Source organism: Lynx rufus, unplaced genomic scaffold (genome assembly GCF_022079265.1).
Source record: "Lynx rufus isolate CCGP_SWC_20201006 ecotype Redwood Valley unplaced genomic scaffold, mLynRuf1.p SCAF_1, whole genome shotgun sequence".
Lineage (NCBI taxonomy): Eukaryota > Metazoa > Chordata > Mammalia > Carnivora > Felidae > Lynx > Lynx rufus.
The window spans coordinates 171,893,095-171,918,516 of NW_025814823.1; the positions used below are offsets into that span (position 1 = coordinate 171,893,095).

Here is a 25,422-nt window from a genome sequence, read left to right on the forward strand (position 1 = left end):
TTTACCCCTGAACATCGATGTCAGGGAGGCACAGATTATTAAATATTTAGAAGAACCAGGAAGTCCACCGTCTGCTGATCCATCTCTGTCAGTCAGCTCTGTGTTGCTGAGCAGATGGGTCCGCCTGTGCCTGCAGGCCACGGGGGGCTGGGATCTAGGGGCCGGGAGGAGCACAGATGCTGTGGAGACAGTGCACAAAGGGAAGAAGGCCCTGTCCAGATTCCAGAGTTGCTTTTATTCTCTGCAACGTGACAGATTACACCCTACTGACCAAGCCTCGCCGCTTCAAACGTGCTTAATGATGAGCAGTTAAGCAGAAGTTCAAAAAATACACAATTAAAAACATTCAGTTTTGGCAAATTTTCTTTAAGGACTTTGGGCTCAAATCAGCTATTTCCCACTTGCATATAAAATGGTTTGTGTTCTAAATATAAGGCATCACTACTATTTGACTGCATTTGATAATGTATAAAAACATTTCATAAGCATGTGATTTTGCAAAACCACCTGGTAACATAGGGAAGACAGGTAAATATCCAAAGTGGTAAACAACATGGCCAAGATCACAAGGTTGAGAACCAAGTTTGCTAATACCTAGAGTTCAGTGCTTTATGGCCACTATTCCTTATAGCCTCTCAGGGAAAACAATTATAATGCCTTCAGAGTAAGCAAATACTTTCACACACATCACTGTTTTATAGATCAATCTAAGGCTATGGAAATGGACACTCTGGAGCAAGGATACATCTGATCAGATATTTTTTGACTTCCTGTTCTACGACTGACTATAAATATTAGGCACTGATGAAGAAAACTCCTAAGTTATTATTATCTTGAATCTCTTTCAACAGAATCTACCTTTAAGAAATATTCATGTAAAGTAAATTAATATTGTTTAGTTTAGCAAAAAATACATAAGTCAGAAAATGGAAATCCTTGGGGCGCCTGGGTGACGCAGTCGGTTAAGCATCCGACTTCAGCCAGGTCACGATCTCGCGGTCCGTGAGTTCGAGCCCCGCGTCAGGCTCTGGGCTGATGGCTCAGAGCCTGGAGCCTGTTTCCAATTCTGTGTCTCCCACTCTCTCTGCCCCTCCCCCGTTCATGCTCTGTCTCTCTCTGTCCCAAAAATAAATAAACGTTGAAAAAAAAAAATTAAAAAAAAAAAAAAGAAAATGGAAATCCTCTACTATACCTTTTGTGACTAATTTCAAGGCCTTTAATAATAGTAAGTTTTCAATGAGAAGGAGAAATATCAAGAAATACCAAGAAAAATCAAAACTCACCCATGAGAATCCTGGTAATTAGCAAATACTCCATCATTATTACAGACATTCTTTCTGACTGATCTACTTGAGGCATGACAGCCATGTTCCTTCATTAATTATCAAGTTATTTCATGAGATGAAATATAAAGATTATGTATTCTTTAGTTATATCATCTTCCTTTACTATCGGTGTTTTATTCTTACTATGCATCAAATTTTTGATAGGAAGATATTTATTTAGGATTAAAAAACAATTATACAGATTATAGATATTTAAAAAGAATATTTCATACCATGTGAAGAAATAAATACTTCAAATGTACTTAGGAACACTAATAGTGTACCTTAAATAATTTACACTTTTCTTCACCACTTGGATAGAAATCTCAACTTATTAATAAAAACCCTGTGAGTTTGTTTTAAAATAATCATTCCTGACATTTTTCTAATTTTTAAACTGGTATTTATTTTAAGTATTTGGTTCAAAAAGATAGATTTACTATATTTATTACTATACCTGAATTTTGGAGGGAAGTACAGATTTCTACATCCTGAAGGATGGCACTTTTTAAATTGGCACTCCCACCATTTATATGCAGATACCTCATGGAAGTTGCCTGCATTCATAGCTCACTCCTTGCATCCTCATCCCTCCCCTCTTGGCCTTTAGTAGGCAGCTCATTCAGGAAGAGGACTAGAAATACAGAAGCACTGGAAATCAGACCTGCTACCAACTAGCTTCTCACCCATGGCAAGTCATGAACCCCTTATGAATTACGACTTACTCCTGCGTAGGCTGAGTAGGCAGAACTTGGTGATACCTAAGGTATATATTTTGAGGGTTCTTTCTCACCCCCACAGGCTGGCCCCAAGCCCACGTTTCTGAAACCATTGCCCAATCTCATCCAGAATGCCCCCTAGCAGCTATGTTTGTATTGACCTTGAAGAAGCCCAGACATGGCCGAATAGACTGAGGTGAGTTCCTGACTCAAACTGGGCTAGTCAGATGTATCCTCCCATAGAACTGGGACCTGCATTCAGAGACAGCCAGTCAAGTCTGCCTGTGGCTACAGCTGTAACCTGGAAACTGTGGAGGCTTCCCCCATAGACATGGATAAACAGAGAGAAACAAAAATGATGCTAATGTTCAGAGAAATAGTACTTGCTGAGTTCCTGATAGTTTTGCAATTCCTAGTTTTCAGTTCCTTTCTGAGGCACAGCTTTGTTCCTGCCCTTCAGGTCCGTGAAGCGACCAATTTTATCACCATGAATAAGCCATTATATAAACACATGAAGTACAGATTCAGAATGGAGAGTCATACAGGCCCAATGAATCTACTACATGTTATTAGAAATAATTTTCACATTAAAGCAAAATAGTTTAATGAGTACAAAGTTTCAGTTTGGGATGATGGAAAATTTTTGGAGAAAGTAGTAATGGTTGCACAATGAATGTATTTAATGCCACTCAAAAGTGGTTAACATGGTACATTTTATGTTATATATTTTATCATATTTTTAAAAGGATAATTAAAATATAACTACCCTTTCACATACTTAAGGATCGCATGTATGTGCACGCGGGCATATACTTTTATAAATAAAAATCTGTGTTATGAAGTATAACCTTAATTATACTTCAGTTACCTAATAAGATTCAAATTGCTAAAACTAAAAGGTAGCCCCTATAAACAGAAGGATCCTTTCTGCAGTCATAGAAATCTTTCAGGACATAAGGGCAGTCCTTAATTACTGCCTCAGCAAATAAGAGTGTGAATGACAAAACCACTCCTTAACCCAAGAAACTCAAGCCCTTTAGAAGGTCAGATGTCCACCTTTTCTTCCAAATCAATGCCTCTCTGCGTTTTAACGTGAAATTTTAAAGACAAGAAAATTTTAAAAATCACTGACAAGTCAAGGACAGGCATACCCAAGCCAAATTCAATATTTAGATCCACTCAGTTTCTTTATAACCAAAAATTTAATCGGGGTTTGGAGTCAGAGTCTGGCAATGCACACAACACCCATTTCCATATTCTGGTACTCAAGTACTAGTACTCATTCCTGTAGCACTAAAGCATATCTCTGCATCCAACTAATCACAGACATTGTATAATTTTCAAGGCACCCCTTAAAAAAATTAACATTAAATACCTACTGTTGATTAGTTCTTTGTGTTCAGCAAGGGTTTTTGCAGGATCCAGCCAATACTGTGAGGGGGAAAAAAAGGGTGATTATAGACATTAGTTGTTTTTCATTGGCCTTCACTTTAAGAATATTTGTCAAGTGTTATTTGAAATGAAATTTAAGTGCTTAATAAATATTTAACTTATTACATATATACAGAAATATACTTAAGAGCTTTCTGTGACTAGAACACTAAAAGAAAAATGATGTTGATGTTCAGAGAGGAGCAGAGAAGAGAAACAGTAGTTGTAGGTTCTTGGTTAAGTTCTCATGCTGATTATAAGGTCAGTAATTTCAACATGCTGATGAGCAGGAAAACAATGGCTGCAGAGAATGCTCCCCAAGTCTCTTTCCAAAGTCCCATCACAACCGCCCTACAGCCATTTCTCCTTCAAATGCCCTCACCCTCTTCACTTGCGGTCCCATCCCTTACAGGTAGTACTGCTAGATATTAGGAAGAAAGCAAACAAATTAAATCAAATCCTTATCAAGTATCCAGGAAAGGCAACTCAGCACAGTGGCTGAGGGTCCGAGTCCCAGAGCAGACCCAGCTGGATTTGGTCCTGGCTCTTCCTTCATCATCACCATGGAACCTGGAACAAGTTACTTGACTTCTCCAAACATTCTCCATAGGCTTGCTGTGAGGATTAAATACATGAATTCCTAAAGTCTTTAGAATAGTCCCTGGTTCATACTAAATATGCAGCACATACTAGTGATGATTATTATTAAGGTCTGAGGGTCAAATTCTTATTAAATGTCTTTAGCCAGTCTAAGGTACTTGTTTATGAATTCAAGTTAATCTTTGAGGAACAGAAATTTAGATAGTAATAGGAGAATTTTTGGCCCTGGTGAGAGGCCTTCCTTAAATCTTACTTTTGTGAAATAAAGTCACTTAAAAAAAAGAAAAAAAGGAACAATCCTCTATCCCTGCCCCTCCATGTGGGGGAACAGCAAGGGAGAAGCAATAAAGCACAGGGGGGAGCATCAGGGTCTCCCATAGAAGTGCACAGCAGAAGGGCTTCCGGTGCCCTGCGGGTCAAGGGTTGGAGGTCCCAAGGGCCAAACTGACCAGTTTCCATTTTCACACATTCCTCAATGTAGAGGCAATTCTCACAACAGGGAGTAGGAGCTGGTTCACCTTGAGCCACTTTATTCCCAGCACTTTTGTGTTTACCATGGTGAAAACATTCACACTCTCCTGACACCTCTGGGTCAGGAATCACAGGTCACAGGAGGATCCAAGAGAATCTTCCTGCCGGGTTCCCCTTTCCCTGCCCCTTCACTGAGGGGAGAAGTACCTGATCTGTTGTACAATAATAGCAGTAAGTATACAGTGTAATTGTAATATCTTATACAAATCCCTCACCTCTTATTCCTAGAACAATTATTCACACTAAATGTATGTCATAGTCATATTATTATGATTTTATTACAGTACTGAACTCTATCCCCTGTATGTATCATCTTCACGATTTTCCACTCATACAGCAATTACTGTTTTTCAATGTTTTTAAAAGGTAAAGTAACCAATATATGTAAGTGTAGTCACTTGTAACACAATTCTCATTATTCTGATCCTTATCATTTCTCAATTTTTCAAGGTGTAGAATCACTCACTTTTAAAATAAACGCATTTGGAACAGAGGCCAGGATCTGTTAACTGCTTTCAGAGCTCACAGTGACTACTAAGGAGATATGGTTTTGGTGTTATAATAATGGATCCTAGGGAAACGCTGATTTATCCAAATAGAGTGCAATCAATCCAAATGTTAAGCTGTGTGTTGAACACAGAGCAGACCCTTTCCCTCTAAGTATATAAAGTTATGGATGCTTCCTATAACATGGAAACAGGTGGATGGAATGTTTCTTGCCATTCATGTTTAATAAAAAGTTTTGACTATCCCTGGATTTTTCCAAAGAGGATAAAACCAAGGAAAACACACACAAATAACCATAAACACTTGCATTAGGTTTCTATTGCTGTCATAACAACTTATCACAAACTTAGAGGCTTATGACAATGTCCATTTATCATCTCCAAGTTCTAGATTTCTTGGAGCAAAGTTTCTCTGCTCCAAAGCCAAAATCAAGGTGTCAGCCACCTGAAGTTGTTGAGGGTTACTGGCCATTAGAAGCTCTCTCCATTTCCCTAGATTTCAAGACACACATAGTATGAGGTCTTAGTTTCAGCCCTACATCACATCTACACATGAAGCCTTACCAAGTGCTTGGGACAGGAAAGGAGGGGATGGAATGGGCCACTGGTCTTACTGTTTTCTGTCTAATCTCAACTTGAAACTAAAAAGAAACTGAAGTTTGAGGACAGCTTCCTGTTCTCTCCTCCTAACATCATCATCCCAAGAAAACAAACTTTACAAAAAGATTCTTTAAACTAATTCATTTTTGGTTTTGCTTTCCTTCCAGGATGCTTTTAAGTCACAAAAAAAAAAAAAAAAAAAAACCAAAAAACAGGAAGCTTTTAACTAAATCTAATAAAGACTCGTTAACATGACAAAAATCTCCCACCAATGATAATCTATATAATTTCAAAATAAATCTCTTTCTTTGAGAGCAATCAGATTTGTGTGGTGAAAAAGTACAATGAAGCTTCTGAGATGAGTTAGAAATTACAATTCTGCAGCAAAAAAAAAAAAAAAGGGTATCAGGACAGTCAAATGCTGTTCAATCAGCTCAGTGCACATTAGATATGCTAGGCGTCAATCCAGCGCTCGCCGTGCACAAATCTTATTTGATTCAAATGGAAACCAGGGGTTACAGAGGTCAGACGATGATAAATGCACCAGAACATAAATAATAAACATGAGCCACCAGTTTCACAAGCTAACATCTTAAAATGTAAAACCCACTTACACTCAACCAAGAGAAAGAAATGACCTTGGAACCAAGGAGTCATACTATAATGGCCCTTGCCACGGCTCATTATCAAAAAGCCATCAAACATAGCACGTGTCTGATCACCACAAAACACATCAGGCGGCTACCCCATAACCCAAAAGTAAAAAGGGCACAAGAATTTGCCAATGAACACGATACTCCAGTTTTGAGGCCTACATTCAGAACATATGTAGGCTCTAAAACTGGGATATTATTCATTCAACATTTATGGAATACCCACTATATGTGCTCTATGTCATATCAGACCCTATCCTGGGGCATATGGGGTAACAAAGACTCAGCCCTGAGGCACTCACAACCTAGCAAGAGACACAGACATAGAATTACAATACAATATGCGAAGTGAGATAATAATGTATACGAGATGAATACGTATGAGATGACAAAATTATATACTAAAAACACTAGTTCTGCAGGTTAAGTGTAGGAAGGCATCACTGAAGAGAAAAACTTTGAATAGCAGTTCATGAATAAAAAACTTTTCCAAAATACAGAAATGGAGAACAGAGCCTTAACTTTTTATAAAGATGATGTCTACCAACTCAGCAACTCATAAAGCAAATACATTTTTAAAATCTAAAAGCATTTAAAAAAAATTTTTTAACGTTTATTTATTTTTGAGAGACAGAGTTAGAGCACGAGTAGGGGAGGAGCAGAGAGAGAGGGAGACACAGAATCCAAAGCTGGCTCTAGGCTCTGAGCTGTCAGCACAGAGCCTGATGCGGGGCTCAAACTCACGGACTGTGAGATCATGACCTGAGCTGAAGTTGGACGCTTAACCAACTGAGCCACCCAGCTGTCCCTAAAATCTTAAAGCATTTTTAAGTGACAACATAGAAGGTATTCCTCCAAGTCCTTTACAGCTAAGCATGGCATTGAAATCAGCGCTGCCCAATAGCTAACAAACACTCAGCTAAGAAACCAACGTTCACAGAGGACTTCCACTAAGAGAACAGGTGCATCCAGTCTTTCCATCTGCTCTGGGTTGGGGGGAGGGAGGAGCAGAGAGCAGATCACTGTCCACTGTGGGGCTGGGCTGCAGAGAGTGGCTTTTCTGAATTGCGCTTTGGTGTAAAGCCTACTTGCCTACCTCAATGGTCAGAAGGAGAGACAGCCTCATCTCTCGTTCTCTCTCAACATTTAAGCAGTTCGTTCTCTAGAAAAATCTATCATTTTCTTCCCCTTCTTTCCCCTTACCCTGCTATTTCAAATTTATATCCTGTAATTTGTATATCCTCACAAGCTGGATTAGATCCTCCTTTGTAGAATGGTACCAGTTAACCAAAATGGAACCATCTCTCTCTCTAATTCCTACTGTCAGCTTCCTCACACAAGACAATACGAACAGACTACAGCCCCAAGACACAGTCACTAAGGAGTCAAGACAGTAGCCCTCTTTGGCTCTGGCCCCCTGCCAGGGTACAAGAGGCGAGCAGTTAGGTGTTCTTACCTCTTCAGTCCTATCAATCCTAATAACAGCATTTATGTGACCTGGGAAGAAATGACAGACAGGCCCAAGTTCCTTCTTACTCTCTGACAGTCTTGGCTAAATGCCCTGAGCGTCTTTCATTCACCTTGGCTGATAATGTCTCAATTTCATCAATTTCCTAGGTAACAGTCTTGGAATTAGATCTTAAAACTCTAACACTATCCAGTAAATCAATATCCTAACCTTCAGAAGATATATATTAAATTCACAATCCGACCTTTCATCTGACAACTGTTCTTTCGGAGAGTCCTAGAGTTCTAACGGTACAACAAGCCCTAAAATTTTTTAGATAAAGCAAGGACAACATAAAATAATAAAAACTTTGCTGCATCTTATTTCACACTGGCTGTAATGCTGATTCTCTTTGGAGATTTTAAGAATGCTACAATGATATTTAATAATGTTTCCTGGAGATCAAAAAAGGTTTTAAAAGCACACACAGTTTTTGTCAGTTAAAAAAAAAAAAAAAGCAATCTCTTGATCTAAGGGAGTAGTATAAAAAGAATTGACCATCCATAGGGGACAACAGAGCCACAAAAAATGATACTACAGTTCATTCCTAGGGAGTTTGAGGAGTCGACATAATTTGCACATATGTTCTAAGAAATCCAGCACTGTTGTGATAGTTATTTGTGCTTTTCCCAGTGCCTCTGTAGACGGATCCCATGACCTCTAAGCAACATGAACAGAATGTGATTTTAATTTGCTCCTTGGTATGAATTACAGAAGCTGTAGCTCCTCAGGTAAAACCACCATAATGGAGCTAAGTTACAGCAGCAACAGAAATAAGGGCCTGAAACTGAACGATCTACATGGGATTGGGGGGAGGGTGGGTTGTAATTACACCTCATTTTGCAATGAAAGTGGATTCCAATGTCTCACTATTGGTTCATTTGGCTCCTCATGAGGTGTCATTGGCCCCAGGGACTATTCCTCAGTTCCCATCCATGGACCCTGGCACCAATCTAAGAGTTCTAGAAATAATGGTTTAAAAAAAAAAGGATAATAGTAACAGACAACAGTTATTAAATGTTTACCATGTGCCAGGCACTGTTGAAGACGTTGCATGTATTTATTCATTTAATCCTCTTATAACTGTATGAAGTAGGAACTACTATAATTGTCATTTTGCAAATAAGGAAACTGAAACACTGAATATTTAAACAACCTGCCCCAAATTATAGAACAGAAGACCCAAGAAACTGACCCCCCTTCCATGTTAACCTAAGTTCAAGCCACTCTCTGGGGCACTGTCTGGATAGGAACATATAACCTCAGTTTCAAGATTCTTACCCTCAACTGCCAATTCCTCCTTTCTCAGCTCACTCCCTCTAAAATTCTGATTCCATCAGGACACACAATTCAGTCATCCTACTGCCTGTTTACAGTCCCTCCTTCCCAGCCCACACCCATGTCCTCACTTGCATCACATGCCAGGCAAAGGTGTCACTTCCAGTCTTCCTCATTTCCCTGGCACAATCTTCCCTCCATAATATCCACTGAAAAAAGCCCTCTACCTCGCTATCTTCCCTACGCCAGCACCTAGGAGGCTGGTCATAAACGGAGATTCAAATTGTACAGCCACAAATGTGCTCATTTTGTAATTATTTTTAAGTTTATTTTTATTTATTTTGAGAGAGAGAGAGAGAGAGAGAGAGAGAGAGAGAATGAATGAGCAGGGGAGGGGCAGAGAGAGAGAGGGAGAGAGAATCCCAAGCAGGCTCACGCTATCAGGGCAGTACCCAATGCAGGGCTCACGAACTGAACTGATCATGACCTGAGCCGAAATCAGGAGTCAGATGTTTAACCAACTGAGCCACCCAGGCACTCCTAGATGGGCTCATTTTAAATTCATTATCAATAACCCAGGGGAACCGAGAACGCTACCACATTTTATTCTTTCACTTGCTTAGGTAACTCCACACTTTCTCCTCTCCTCTTCTCATACTCTGAGCTGATGACCTTGCTTATTTCACAGAGAAACTTGAAGCAGTTGGAAGACAATGTGCATGGCTTCTCATGACATCTACCAAACCTGCCTGCATCTGTGCTGATGTCTTCTATCACTATAGATGAGCTGTCCCTGCTCCACTGAACCTCATCCCTTCTCCACTATTCAGGAACATTTTTCTAGCAAACTTTCTGCTTCCTTTCCAGGACTGAAGTTTCCCTTTCTATAAAATCATTCCTAGCACAATTCATGCCTTTATTTCTCCCATAATTAAAAAATAAATAAATAAATAAATAAATAAATAAAAGGTCTTTTTGACCCCAATATCTGCCCGTTTCACTTCTGCATTTTAAATCTCTGGGGAAGAAATGGTTATTCTATACTATGTTTGCTCTCCTCCCTCTTGAACTCCCTTTAGAACACATTCCGCCACCTACTGCTAAATCTAGTGATGGACGCCTTCACCCTTGAAAGGCATTTGTCATGTGGTTTCTAGGACACCTGTCCATATAGCTTCTGCTCTCACCTTACAGGCCATGTACACCTTCACAATTTCCCTTACTGGTTGCTCATTATCTCTTTAAGCAGGAGGAAAGCTAGACTGCCCCAGGCTCACACTTACAGCAAGGCTCCTGGCTTTAAATTCCATCTATGTACCGACAACTCCCAAATGCATAGCCAGACCAGAACTGTCCCCAGAATCCAGCTGCCTACTTGACATCTCCACTTAAATGTCTATCAGAATCTCAAACTTTACAAGTCCAAAAGGGAAATGATGGTTCTAATCCCTCCTAGAAAAACCGGTTCTCCTGCAGTCTCCCGCATCCTCATGTATGACGCAACAGTCCTCCATTGGCTCTGGTCAAAACCTCTTTACCGTCTATCTCTTTGATCCATCTGCAAATCCTGTTGGCTCTAGGTTGAAAACGTAAACAGAATCTGGTAAATTCTCACCACTCCCAGATCCAAGCGGTCATCCCAGTTTACCTGGATTTCTTTGGCAACCCCTTTACTGGTAAGCCCTCCATCTACCTGTGCATTGAAAGGAATTCTGTTAAAACAGAGATCAGATCACTTTACACTTCTGTTCAACATCCTGCAGTGGTTTCTCTTCTCACTCAAAGTAAAATCCAAAGTCCTTATGATGGCTGATAAGGCCCTGCAGGATCTGGCCTCACTCTTCACTGCGTGTTTTTGCATGAGGCAGCAGGAAGGACCTGGAGGAGAGTGTAAGTGAAAGCCTTGGGGCCCTCAAGAAGGCTGCTGGGAGGGCCTAAAGGAAAGCAAAGAGAAAGCTGTTAGAAGCAAGAAGAAAGAGGACCCTCACTAGGACAAAGAATTTAGCAATGCTGTTGCCTGTGGCAACATGGAAAATAAAAGATGTCCCTAATGAGTTGGATGATCCAGATAAGGAGATGTGCAGGCAGACTGTTCAAAGTGCAAACTGACTTCTTTTGCTGCCTCCAATGAAATCCAAGAGCAGAGAGATAAGCTGAAAAGAACTGTTAAATATAAAGGATCCAGGTCTTACTGGGTTTGAAAATAAAACTCTCATCCCTAGGTTTATCCTGTAGCAAACAGTGTGCTACAATTAAGAAATGGCTTCTGGGCAAAGACTGAATCCAGAGTGCTGTCAGGAAACCATGGATGTAACTAAAATTTTATTAATTCTCAAAGAGATCAAATATGACCCTTTCAAACTAGCAAAAGGTCTTCTAGGAATCTTAAGGGCATTCTTCTCTAAAAGCCTCACAAGGAATTTCAGGTATAGAAGGGTTATTTCAAAGGGGTTTGTGGGTGTTGCCTTTGTCTAACAGAGCTGATTATAAATCAATTAATAAGAAATACACAGTGTTTTTAAACAGAATTAGTTCGGCCTCAGCTAAAGGAACAGAGACACTACACACTGAAAAGAGGCTTTTGGACCTCTAATCCTCGACAGGCAAAAGCAGGCTGAGAACACTACTTAGCTGCTAACACACACCACTTTTCATGGAAAGGGAAGAAAAATTCAGAGAACAGAACCAAAAGCCCAGCCAAGCCAATCAACACGTGAACACTCCTAGGCAGTAAGACCAAGCTCTAATTAAAAGAAAAGGCTACATGTGCCTGGCTGGATTTTGGGACTGTTACAGGTGGGTGACTGCTATGTGCCTGTCTCCCCCCATTCTAAATGAAAGTGTCTTTGCAGTTATCCTACCTATGTGTTAAATAGTAGCGTGGGAGGGTGTGAATTTATCTTTCTTACCCCTTTAATTACAGGTCTTCAGATTGAGAGGAACCATACTTAAGGGTTTTAACTTGAAGAACAATACCAGAGCCTGATTTGATGAAAACGTGGACCTCAAGTATGACCTCCAAATCTCATCATAAATGAGATTTGGGGAGACCTTGGGAGGACAGGTGCATTTTACCTGCAGGAAGAATGCAAATACTTTTGGCCAGGAGACAGACTCCTGTTTAAAAACAATTTTTTTTAATGTTTATTTATTTTTAGAGAGAGAGAGAGCAAGCAGAGGAGGGGCAGAGAGAGAGGGAGACACAGAATCTGAAGAAGGCTCCAGGCTTTGAGCTGTCAGCACAGAGCCCAACGCGTGGCATGAACTCACAGACTGCAAGATCATCACCTGAGCCAAAGTTGGACATTTAATCAACTGAGCCACCCAGGTGCCCCTAGACTCCTGTTTTAAAGCTTGTCTGCAAACTGGTTGACACTCTTCCCATCAAATGGTATAATCTACTCTCTCTTCCTTTCCAATTTCCTAAAATGAAAATAACCAAGGTCTCAGGACTGACAGATCCTATGAGAAAAGGGCTGAATCCTATGAGTGGGCCCTAAGACATCGATTTTGTGTGGCCCAGGAGACACTTGTTCTTTCTTAGCAATTTCTGCTGACATTTCAGATAGCTGAAGTTGCTCCCTACACATTCCTAGCATCTGCATAAGTGAGGTATCACTGTTCTGACTAGGGGATCATTTCATCTTGAAATAAAATCTTAAATCTGACATGCTCTGAAACTGTAGTAATTAAAGTACACAGGTGGTTTAGCTAGGGTTTGGTTAAAGTCTGTTCTAGTAACTGAACACAAACATAGCTTTATTTTATTTTTTTACATTTATTTATTTTTGAGAGACAGAGAGAGACAGAGCACAAGTCGGGGAGGGGCAGAGAGAGAATGAGACCCAGAATCCGAAGCAGGCTCCAGGCTCCAAGCTGTCAGTGCAGAGCCCAATGCAGGGCTTGAACTCACGAACCGTGAAATCACGACCTGAGCTGAAGTCAGACGCTTAACTGACTGAGCCACCCAGGCGCTCCAAACACAGCTTTAACTAACATGTTACTTGGCACAGAGGAGCCAAGCCAACCCCAGGGATTATGAAGTAAGTAGGATGTAGACTCCCTGCTCAGCGCCACTGCATGGTTATGCCCAACTCACACAGCTAGCACAGCTGCACATGGCAGCCTTGCCCTTTTTATTCTGCATTTATAGTCTATTTCTCCCTAAGAACCTTAAAAACCCTAAAATCTCATGACTTTAAAAACCTAGGGATTCCTAAATGTGACTCTAGCCTTTCAGGAGCCCAAACTATTCACCTAACGTCTCTTCTTGGATGTCCACTGGGCATCTTAAGCTTCACCTATCCCAAACACAACTATTGACTCCTCCACCCCTTCCAAAACCCAGCTCTTCAGTCAGATCCTATCATGTCCACGCTTGAAATTCTTAACAGTATCATCTGTGTGGCCCACCCCAGGCTGCTAGGCCCTGTGTAATGTGAACCCTACCAATCCCACTTCATCACCCTCTTTCTTGCTACGATCTTGCATCACTGGTCTTCTTCTAGTTCTGGAACACCTCCTATTTGTCCCTGCCTTAGGGCCACTGCCCTGCTGTGCCCTTCTGTCCGCCAGGACCTTCCCTTCTTGCCATGCAAATCTCATTTTAAATGTCATCTCAGAGATGCTTTTTCTGACCACACAAGAGAAATGGCATCCCAGTCACTTTGGCACATCATCTTCTCCAAAGCACCTATCACTACCTGATATCTCAACATACATGTGTGGTTTGTAGAATATAAACTCTAAGACTATTGCTGACCATTGCACTCTAGTTCCTGAGACACAGTGGTTAGTCAGTAAATATTTATTGCATGATTGAAATGGAGATGAGAAATAGCAAATGCTCTTCTTTCCTCACAGTCCCAGATCAGGGATGCTGAAGAGAATAAGAACACTAAAGAATGTTAAACAAGAAATTTCCTCAATAAAAATCCTCTGTAAAATATCCTGCAAATCCAAAAATTGATAGATATCTTTTTTTAAGTTTTTTAAAATTTATTTATTTTGAGAGAGAGAGAGAGGGAGGGAGAGAGGCAGGCAAAGGGAGAGGGAGAGGGGCAGAGAGGGATAGAGGGAGAGAGAGAATCCCAAGCAGACTCTGCACTGTCAGCACAGAGCCCAATGTGGGGCTTGAACCCATGAACCACAAGATCATGACCTGAACCAAAATCAAGAGTCAGATGCTTAACCAACTGAGCCACCCAGGCACCCCATGGGTATCTTATAAGAAAAAACTAAGCTCCTATATACCATCAGCTTTTAAAGGGCCTATTTTTGTTAACTCAAAAAGTAACTTTCACAGCAAAATACACAGTCCAAAAGAGAAAATGGCTGTCTTGCCTTCCACCTCTCCCACAAGCACCTGCCCAATTCTGAACAATTCCTGGAGCACCTCTTTACTGGACTTGGTCACACAAAAGGTAGGGAAACTGGTCACCTTAGCTTTTAAAGCATACAATATATTTGAAACTTCATAAAATTTAAGACAAAATAATATAGGAACAACACATAAAATACATCTTTTCAAGTAGGCTACCAGCATATCCCAATCAAATATCTTTTTATATTCATGGAGAAAATCCTTTTAAGATTCAGAATAAAGTCAACTCAAGGTCAATTTATCACTGGTTTGTATCAAAACTCTAAATTAAAAAAAAAAAACTAGCTTCCAATGATAATCAAGAAAATGTCTAGAATCATTAACTCTAAAACCACTGCTTTCTCATTAGCCAATCAATCAACTGTCTGAAATTCTATCCTGTATAGTTCATTTTGATTTAACCAGGGAGAAGAACAGTCTAACCTAATAAAATGTTCTTAGTAAAGAAATCAGCAATATTCTTGTCACACACACTTACGCAACTAAGAAGATGTGGGTCACAGAAAGCCTGTTTTCATTGACAAAACCACTTAGCATGTCCACATACTTTATTTAAATACAAGCCTATGTGGGGGCATACACACACATGCACACACACACACGCACACACACACTGAGGTTCCTACCCATCAGTCTTGACAGTTTTGTTTTAACGTATTTTGTGCCCTTGTCATTTTCACCTGTTCCTTTTTTCTTTTAAATCTCTTTTTGGTGGAAAAGGGCACCGGGTGCCATTAATGAAGAAACAACTTTCTATGCAAGACAGAATTCAATTCAATTCCCCATCTCCCTAAACCTGAAAAACAACAAACTTATAAAAGCTACAGAAGAAAATATTTTAGTATAGTATACGTGACCGATGGATTGTGCCTATTGTGATCAACCACCTAAGAGAAAAGGATGGAGAAAAAAAAAAAAGGAAGAGAATTAAAATTAAGTTCAAGATACACCATGAAGTGGACCCTAGGCAAAGCTAGGTCCTTCAAAAACATTTTTGAAACCAGGTCAACATCAACACATACAACAAAGAAACCAAAGAACAATCAAAGCGTGCTCTGCTTCTCCCCAGGTGCTACAGGGAGGAAAGCATGCACACACAGAGCAGCTGGCAGTTTGGTAGGCTCCCTCTCCCCAAGTCCCACACTTCTTTCAGGCATGTTGGGTCCTGAATTCTCATGATGCATCACATGACTGTGCTCAGAAGAGATCAGACCCGCTCTAAACAGAAAATAACTCCAGAGAAACATCTCTTCCTTTCTAAATAGAAACTGTTCGTCACTCTAAATAGAAAAAGCTACTGTTTTATAAAAAATAGTATTTATTAGGAGCACTTTTTTTTTTTTAATTATGGGATCCACAACCATAGAGCTACCTATGACATTACCTGAACTCAGATTCTCATCCCTCCGACCACATGACCTACCACTGGAGAAGAATATTCTACATAGCACGCAGTAGCTGCCAGCACACTAATATCATATACCTATAATTCCTTACAATCCCATGCATTTCCCACCTAACTTCCTAACATGTCAGTAAAGCTTTTTTTTTTTTTTAATACTGATGAAATCTGGTTAAAATGAACAACAGGAAAAGCCTTCCATAAAAGAACCGAGGCAATACATTCAAAGAATAGCAGAGGAAGGAGATAGCAGACATAGGAAGACAAGACAGGGGAAGGTACTCACCAAGTCCTCTTGTCTAGGTCAGAGTTCTTTTGTTTACTACTATGACAGATCACTCAGGTGCCAGGGATAAAAGGTGCAAACAGAGTGAAGCATAGCACACAATCCCTGTCAAGCAGATCCCATCAAGTGGGGATATTATTGAACAGGCAAAAACAATGCAGTATTTGAAGGCAGGAGTAAGCCTAAGGCTTTTCTGGAAAGTAACGGAAAGCTTCGGGAAGAAGGGTAACATCAGAGATATCTCAGCTGTGATGGTGAGGAAGAGCGGGATTGAACCAGGTAAAATGAGGAGCAGAAGAGCACAGGTAGACAGTTCAGGTAGGGGAAGCACTCCACCCTGGGACACACAGGTAGGGAGCAGGAGGCAGTTCTGTGCAGCTGTGTCCTAGGTTCCCCCACCAGGACTGTGGTGTGGGTGCTGGATGAGGGGGTGGGTGGAGACAAGAGCTGTACTGCAAGAGAAGCAGCTCAAGAGCATGCAAGGGCCACATATCTTGTAACCCACATTAAGAAATTCCTGAATTTTCCCTTAGGAACCTGTTAGAGCATTTCAAGCCACAGAGGAAAGACATCAATAAAGTTGATGTTCTGGAAGAAAACTGCATCTGCAGTGGGGCAAACATTGTAGGCAGCATGAGTAAAGACAGGAAGCCGGCTTAGAAAGCTTTTACAGAAATTCAAATTCATGTGCTGACCGAAACTAGAATTCAGAGATGGAGATCGATTCTGGAGAGGTTAAGAGGTGACCATCAATCCTGTTCACCATTGCTATCCCAGGGTTGGGGTCACAGTAGCCCTTTTCACTCTCCAAAGTACCCTGGATTTGGGGGTGAACTCTATAGTTACTCTGTTAAGCAGCAGAATGGAAAGGGCTTGGGGACTGGTTAGCCATGAGGGGAGGGAGAGACGATTGAGTAAGGAATGACCCTATTCTGAGCAGTGAGGATGGTGGTGGCTTTCGTTAAGGTATTGATGCAGGCCCCTCAGGGATATGCACCTGAGGATTTCCCAAAGGGCACAAAGGCAACAGGTAGCTGTTAGGGACTGAATTCCCAGATCCTCAGCTTCCACATACATTCCTGCCTGGAACTGACCTAAAACAGCCCTGAGATTGAGATGCCACACCTGTTCTCCTTTCCACTGAGCTCCCCTAGCACAGTTCCCCCCTTCCAAAACAACGGAGAAACACGCTTCTTATCCATTTGAATCCCTCTCTGGCGCACTGCCCCAGGGTGTGAAAAATCCCAGAAGAAACATGGCAACATTTTTAAATACCAGTATTAGCGAAGCTGCCTTTAATAAAGACACCATTAATTATATCTTTCCCTACATATTTCTGGTAAGGACTAGGCAAGGTGATAGAAGAATGGTATTTTGGCCCATAGTTGAGTTACTTGGATGTCATATATAGAATAGGGGGCAGCATGGGGCGCCTGGGTGGCTCAGTTGTTAAACGTCCGACTTTGGCTCAGTTAATGGTCTCACAGTTCAGTTCGTGAGTTCAAACCCCATGTTGGGCTCTGGCCTGACAGCTCAGAGCCTGGAGCCTGCTTTGGATTCTATGTCTCCCTCTCTCTACCCTTCCCCCACTCACTCTCACAAAAATGAACAGGAAGGAAGGAAGGAAGGAAGGAAGGAAGGAAGGGAAGAAGGAAAGAAGGAAGGAAAGAAAAGGGAGCAGCAGAGAAATGATGATTTTTGTTTAATTATCTGGCAACTTCCATCTTAAAACTATTATGCATGGCTCATGAAGAAGATCCACATAAGAATAAAATAAATCAAAGTTCTGGTAGGCCTATCTCATCTAAGTGACAAAACACCATGTCTTATCTGTCCATCTGTCTCAAATAAAATTCAAAAGTGAAACACTTTTCACAGAGCACATGTTAACATTTTTATGTAAACTGACAAATGACAGAAAGCAACTGGTTTGGCTGGATGGTTTGGCAATGACTCTTTGGTTTGCCAAAGAGTTTTATGTTGGATGTTTTCCATACACTGAATGAACTAAATCTGCAGCTCCAAGACTCTGATGAAAATATAAAGTACATAATTAGATAAAAGCATTTTATCAAAAATCTTGCATTGGCAAATGCACATTAAAATTAACAATTTTTAATTTTCCTAGTCCTTTCCAACTAAATTGGATAAAATCTGGTGCCTCCAAGTAAAAGGGAAGAAAAAACATAACTAGCACTCTTTTGATAAATCACAGTAAAAAATTTTTAATTTTCTTAATGTTTACGTTATTTCTGAGGGGGGCGGAGAGAGAGAGTGAGGAAGTGGGGGAGAGGCAGAGAGAGAGGGAGACACAGAATCCAAGGCAGGCTCCAGGCTCTGAGCAGTCAGCACACAGCCCGACACGGGGCTCAAACTCAAGAACCGCGAGACCGTGACCTGAGCTGAAGTCAGATGCTTAACTGACTGAGCCACCCAAGCAACTCACAGAAAAATATTTTTAATTCATTTCCCAGAAATTGTGAAGTTGAATTACTACAATGATTAACAAATTGTAAGTCAAGTGGTTCTGAATTCATTGCTTTCAACTAAATTGAAAGGGAACCCAATTAGTGGTCTCAGAAATCACTGCTCTCAGGAACATAAGAGCAAATTTACAGGGGACAATGCATTTGAGGTACTAGATTAATAAAAATATCTTTAGACGATGGATCATCATGTGATTTTTGGCATATAGTTCAGGAGTTCAAGGAATTGAAGGAATTGAATATAATTCCTTCCTTTTCTATCTTCCTTCCATAGTAGACAAGGTTACTCAGTGCTCATAACTGTAAAAAATCAAAATAAAAAAATTAAATTGTTACTGAGCCATATCTCACTCCAGGAATATATTATAATCATCCAGGAAGGTGGGGGAGGTACACGGACTAATCAAGAAGAAAAAGCCCCATCCATTTCATTAAGAGATGCATTTCCAACTTTTTATTTTTAGTAATTATTAGAATATATAATATTTTGCTTTTAATTATATAATGATAACCATGGTAATAATAACTACTCTTATGGCTCAGTAACAATTGTAGCCTTAAGGTCTCATGAAGTGAAGTTTTAAAATTTTAATGTATATGTATATTATTGTGGATAAATACATTTTATTAATAGAAATATAGGGCAAAATTCTATGAAGAAAGTGAAATTGAATGCAAGTTTAAGGAGATAAAAGGGGTAAAGAAAAATTTCTGACTTTTGATGAAGAGCTTGTTCACATATATTTTTTAAAGGTTAGTGAGTACAAAATTGCTAGGATATATAGATTCAGTGGATACACTTAAGAGTAATGTGACAGATTTTATAATGTCAATATTTATAACCCTCAAACTTGCATCTGTTTAAATTTATGACACAATTTTTATCCTCAACTTAAAATTCTCAACACAGGCACATAGGTTTTTTAAAAAATTCTATAAAATCACCGTCAAGAAATTGTTTTAGTAAGAACACGTCTGGAGGGCGAGATGATGACTTCAGTTTTGAACATGTTGCATTTGTGGGTACCACCTGAGGGACATCCAAGTGCACAGTAAGAGCTAACTTACTTATCACACAGTTTAAAGCACGGAGCTGGGTGTTTTCTACAGACTCCTTAAATCCTCACTATCACCCTTTGAAGTGGTACTATTAATGTCACCACTTTAGAAATGGGGATACTGAGGCTCAGAGAAGTTAAAAGATTCACCCAATATCACACAGCTCTCCCAACTAGTAGAATATATATGAATCCAGACAGTTGGCATGAAGAGTCTGTATTCTTTGCACAGTATAATGCCTCTTGGGAGGTCTAATTGGAAATACACATTTGAGGGTCACGTGAGCCTTTAGATAGTAACTTAAACCATGAAGCATTTGAGATTAGGTAGGGAGAGTGACATTTTTTTAGCAGCAGGAAAATGAGAGCCTCAATGTTAGGGGTCTTTATGAAGATGCTTCTGGCATTCCAATGCAGGCCCCTGGACTCTTGAAAAGCCTTCAGCCATAGTTTCTCAAGGTTTTTCTTTTTCCAGGTACCATTCATTCATATGTTGGTGACAGTCCTCCCAGGCTGCTGTACTCTTTAGGATACTCTTTATAACATCAAAGGGCTACTGAAGAAAACCTTTCCGCTTCTTGATCTTTACCCTCTATGCCCCACTGGATGCTTGAAGATGTTTCAAAGCCCCACCCCCGCCCAGTTTTACTGATATAATTGGCATATGACATTGTATTAGTCTAAGGTGTACAATATAATGATTTGATATATGTACATACTGTGAAATGATCACAGAAGTCAACAACCATCACCTTAGTTATTTTTTCTTGTGATAAGAATTTTCAAGGACCACTCTCTTAGCAACTTTCAAATATACAATATTGTTAACTACAGTCATCACATGGTACATTAATCCTCAGAAGTCATAACTGGAAGTTTTTACTTGTTGACCACCATCACCCATCCCATTCCCCTACCCCCCTGGAAACCACCAATCTGTTCTCTGTATCTATGAGCTTGGTTTTTGTTTCTGTTTTTCAGGTTCCACATATAAATAAGATCATACAGTAATTGTCTTTGTCTTATATCACTCGGCATAATGCATTTAAGGTCTGTCATGTTGTAATATGATAGGAAAAGATAGGATACAGTAAGCAGAGAGGGAAAGATTAGGACCTGAGGTCCATGGGTGGGGGGAAAAAACACATATTTTAGAATAATGTCTGACCACAGCAAACCCCCTCACGCATAAAGTTCCTCATAAGAATGACACCACCACCTCGGGTTTCCCTCAGGAATTGGACTAAAGACCTAATTAAAAGTAAGTAGTAGACCATAAAACACATGACCCACAAGGAATGATATGACCGTAGACCACCCTGCATACAATGGAAATAGTCAATCAGGAATGGAACAGCCCAGCACTTAGAGCTATGGAGCCAATAAGGGTAGAACCTGAGAAGGAATAAGGGGGAATGGTAGGGGAAGGGCTGACCAGAACCTTATAAAACAAAGACCCTCGTCTATTGTTATGGATATTCACTTTTGAATGCCTCTTCTCTATAAGGAGAACTTTCATACTATTCTTCCTTTCTCTAATAAACTTTTGCCTGCCGCTCATTTTGTGCCCACCTCTTTACTCCTTAAAGCAGCGAGACAACAAACCTCGGGTATTGAGGTAAAAAATACTGCAACATTGCCACAAACAGGACTTCCTTATTTTTATGGCTATATAATATTCCATTATATATATATAACTATATATAATTATATATTATGTGTGTGTGTATATAACTCTATACATATACATTACTATATACATATACATATATATAGTTATATATACACACACACACATACATAATCTATATATAACTATAATCTCACATCTTGACCCCATTCATTCATTGATAGACACAGGTTGTTTCCCTGTCTTGGCTATAACAGTTTCAACTTGTAATAATCCAGCATGACCAACTTTCTGTCTTTCTTTGCAACAAACAGGACTCACATCACTTACACATCTTATAGGTCAATATGGGTACTTGTCAGAACACAGAGTTACATAAAGTGAAATCTCACACTGCAAAATACAATAAATCAGGATGCGAAGAAGAACACCATTTACTTATGTGGCAGAGCCTACCTGCTAGTGCTCAATGGATAGGGATCATTTTTGCTCAGTAACAGAGCATTTGGGGAAGGGGAAGCATACAAATGTATACATAGTTTAGTTTATATTTTTTAATGAAGTTATTTCAGAGACAAATAGTGCCAGAAGTAATAGCATTAAATGGGTGAGCCTGTATCCAGGTAGAGCATTAGAAAATCATTGACAAAATCATACCAACATTTTTAGGAAGGGGCAAAGGTAAAATGATCATCAAGACTGAATAGGAATAACCAGAAGAAAACCTGAATAAGAAAACAGGAGAATGTATTGTCATAAGAACAAAATGAGATTTCAAGGGGTGAGTCATTAGGGTCAACTCAACCATAAGGTCAAGAAAGACAAGGGTTGAAATTATCACTTGGATTTAGCAACCAGAAACCCTGAGGACAGTTTCAGTGCCATGATAGGTATCAAAGCTGAACTGTGAGAAGTTTAGGACTAAACAGGATTTGAGAAGTGGAGACAATGAATTTAGACAACGCTTCCTGGAGGTTAGGTGTGACACAGAGGGAGTCAATAAGGCGATAGACAGATAAGGGCATGGGTATGGAGTAAGCGTAGTTTTAAACGATAGAGACTTGAGCATGCCCAAACTCTAAAGGAAAGGATGGAAAAGGGAGGGAGAGGGCCAGGGCTAGTGATAAAAAGCAATAATAATAATTAAAAAAATAAAATAAAATGAGAAGATCCAGGTCAGAGGCATTGGGGCTCTTCTACTGTGAGAGGAAAAGGAAGGATGAGTAAGAAGTGACTAAGAGTGTGTGAAGGGTCAAGAAGTTGGGAAGCTACCATCTGATTGTCTTTATTGTCTTGGTGAAGCAAAAGAAGAGTTCACTGAAGGAAGAGGGTATTTGCATGCTGGCTGTATCTCCAGGCTACACATTTTCCTCCTTTGACCTCTGAAGTCATAGGGCAGAAGATCCAACATCCTCAGTCTCAAAGCCAGGTTGAAGTCCATACTCTGAAAAAATCCATATATTGAACTTCTGCCTTTGAAAGAGAAATTTGTAAAGGGGATCCAAGGGCTAACATTAACGTAATACATGATAACTGTTCATTTTAAAACCCGAAGTAATATTGGGATATCACATTTCTCCTTACTACTGCTTTCAATATCAATTAGACTCATCTTCAAAAATCTCCAGAGATCTTTAAGAGTATGGAGCTTATTTGACTTTGTCTCTTCTATCCTGCAGACTGTTTCCTCCCTTCCCCTACTCTACCTTTTAAAAAAAATACATCACCAGTAGTATTTTCCTCCGTCCCAGTTTCAACATGAAAGGCTTTCTACACATTTCACACCTAATAATCTACAAAGAGCCTTCACATTTTCTCTACTTTTGTCCTGTAACAATCTTGAGAGTTGGGAGGGTGCATTATTCTTCTTAACATTCAGAAAAATTAAGTGACTTGAACATTCAGGACTCAGACTTGTGTTGTCACTCCAAAGGCAGTTAGTTATCTGTTCTACCACATCACATTCCACTTACAGCAACTTCTGAACACCCAAGAGATGGCTCAAGTTTCTGCCAGTCTCAGAGTAATTTCAAATTCATCCAATTATTTAAAGAAATCTGTGCTGTAATTTCAATTCGCTGCCTATCATTAATAGATCTCATCATCCCTCCCCCATAATAAGGAACCTGGCTAATCGTGAAGAAGCAACTACTATTGCTCACAGACAGTTGGGGATGCACATGAAGCCCTAATCACAGAGAAGTCCTGAGCATCTGCAGGAGGATGGAGACTATAATGACCCAGGAAAGTAATGGTCTTTCAGGTTTGTGCCTAATTGGTGAATGTAAACAAGAAAGCCTTTATATTTCCACCGAGCAAGCAAAATTAAAATGCTTCCCGCTGTAACCACGTGTATTAGTTTCTTTTTTGCAGCTGTAACAAATTACCATAAACTTGGCCTAAAACAACAAAATTTTATCATCTTACAATTCTGAAGGTCAGAAATCCAAAATGGTCTCACGGGGCACAATGGACTGAATGTTTGCTCCCTCCGCCACCAAATTCATATGTTTAAGCCTTAATCCTAATATGTTGTTATTTGGAGGTGGGGCCTTTGAGAGATAATTAAGGTCACAAGCGGTGAGCCTTCATGAATGGGATTAGTGCCCTTACAAGAAGAGGTCAGAAGAGCTAGCTAACGCTCTTTTTGCCACGTGAAGTTACAAGGAGAACTGGATTGTCTACAACCTGGAAGAGGGCTCTCACCCAATCATGCTGGCACTCTCATCTCAGGTTTCCAGCCTCCATACTACGAGAAATCAACAGTTCTTGTTTATGTCATCAGTCCATGGTGATTTGTTAGAGCCAACCTAAACTAAGACGCTGGGCTGTTTCTTCTGGAGGCTCCAGGACAGAATCCGTTTCTGTGATTTTTCAGCTTCTAGTGGCTGCCTGCACTCTCTGGATCAAGGCCCCCTTCCAGTAATCACATGATTTTGACCTCTGCCTCCACTGTTATATTTCTGTCTCTCTGACTCTCCTGTCGTGTCTAAGGGGGCTTCTAATTACATGATCCTACCTGGATAATTTAGAATGATGTCCTTGTACAAGATCCTTAATCATAAGTGCAAAGTCATTTTTGCCATGTAAGGTGATATTTACACATGCTGGGGATTAGGATGCTCAGCCAAGAGACACCTGGAACCCATTCAAAGCAAAGACACACCAAGCTGAACTGCCAAGCTACACACCATATGCAGAGAATGAGGTGTTCCTGCTGGGCTAGCAACCAAATAGAAGACAGTCAGTCCTAGAATGTACTGGGGAGAGCCATCTTCTCTGGAAGTTCTGCTTTTCTAGAGCAATGGTCAGTATATATGAGAATTTTAAATATTTACCGCTAGTAAGTGGCAGGGTCCTTCAATAAATCTGGGTCTTTCTGTTATGTGTGTTCTCGTAATTCCTCTCATCTACCTTAAACTGAGGCTGGGAATTTTCTGTTAAGTTGAACCAAGGCCCTGAAATGAAAGAGCTACATCCCTTGCACAGGTCAGTCTTCATCAAGAAAGAACCAGAATGACACAAGCCAAAGCAGAGCAGAAAGTAGGATGTATGCCCAGGCTAAGTGGTCTCCTGTGTATCGTTAGGAAAAGGAAGGGCGAGTATGTGAACCCCACTGCATATCTTTAAGAGACTGTTTTATAAAACTAAGCCTGAATTGAGGCAGACAGCATTGTGTGTTAATTCAGTCCCAATAAGCATGTCTGCATGAAGAAATGCTTTTACTTCCTAGGGGTTCTTTTATAGACCCTACCTCAAAAGTGAAGTTAAGAAATTATGGTGCCCAATCTTCCAAACCAAGTCAGCTGTACTCCGTGGAGAGAAGTTTGCTTTACAAACGTTTGCTTCTGCCTACCTGTTACCCTTTACACATAGGTGACACCTGAATCAATGCATTTGTTACATGAATTTCCTAGGGCTTGGTTTTATGAAATGTACAGTTTAATAAAACTTGTGTTTCATTTAATATTCCAGGCAGCAAATTTCCTTTCCTCAGAATTCCTGAGACTATGTGAAAAACAGAGAG

At 40.1% G+C, this 25,422-nt stretch overlaps 1 protein-coding gene across 1 annotated transcript in view; it reads right to left on the bottom strand.

Annotated features, from left to right (window-relative positions):
- Positions 1-25,422, bottom strand: part of EPB41L4A (erythrocyte membrane protein band 4.1 like 4A) — a 256,160-nt gene that overhangs the window by 112,323 nt on the left and 118,415 nt on the right. The window contains exon 3 of the mRNA XM_047090213.1: positions 3,424-3,475. Coding sequence (XP_046946169.1) covers positions 3,424-3,475 — 52 coding nt within the window. The remainder of the gene's footprint in view (positions 1-3,423; positions 3,476-25,422) is intronic.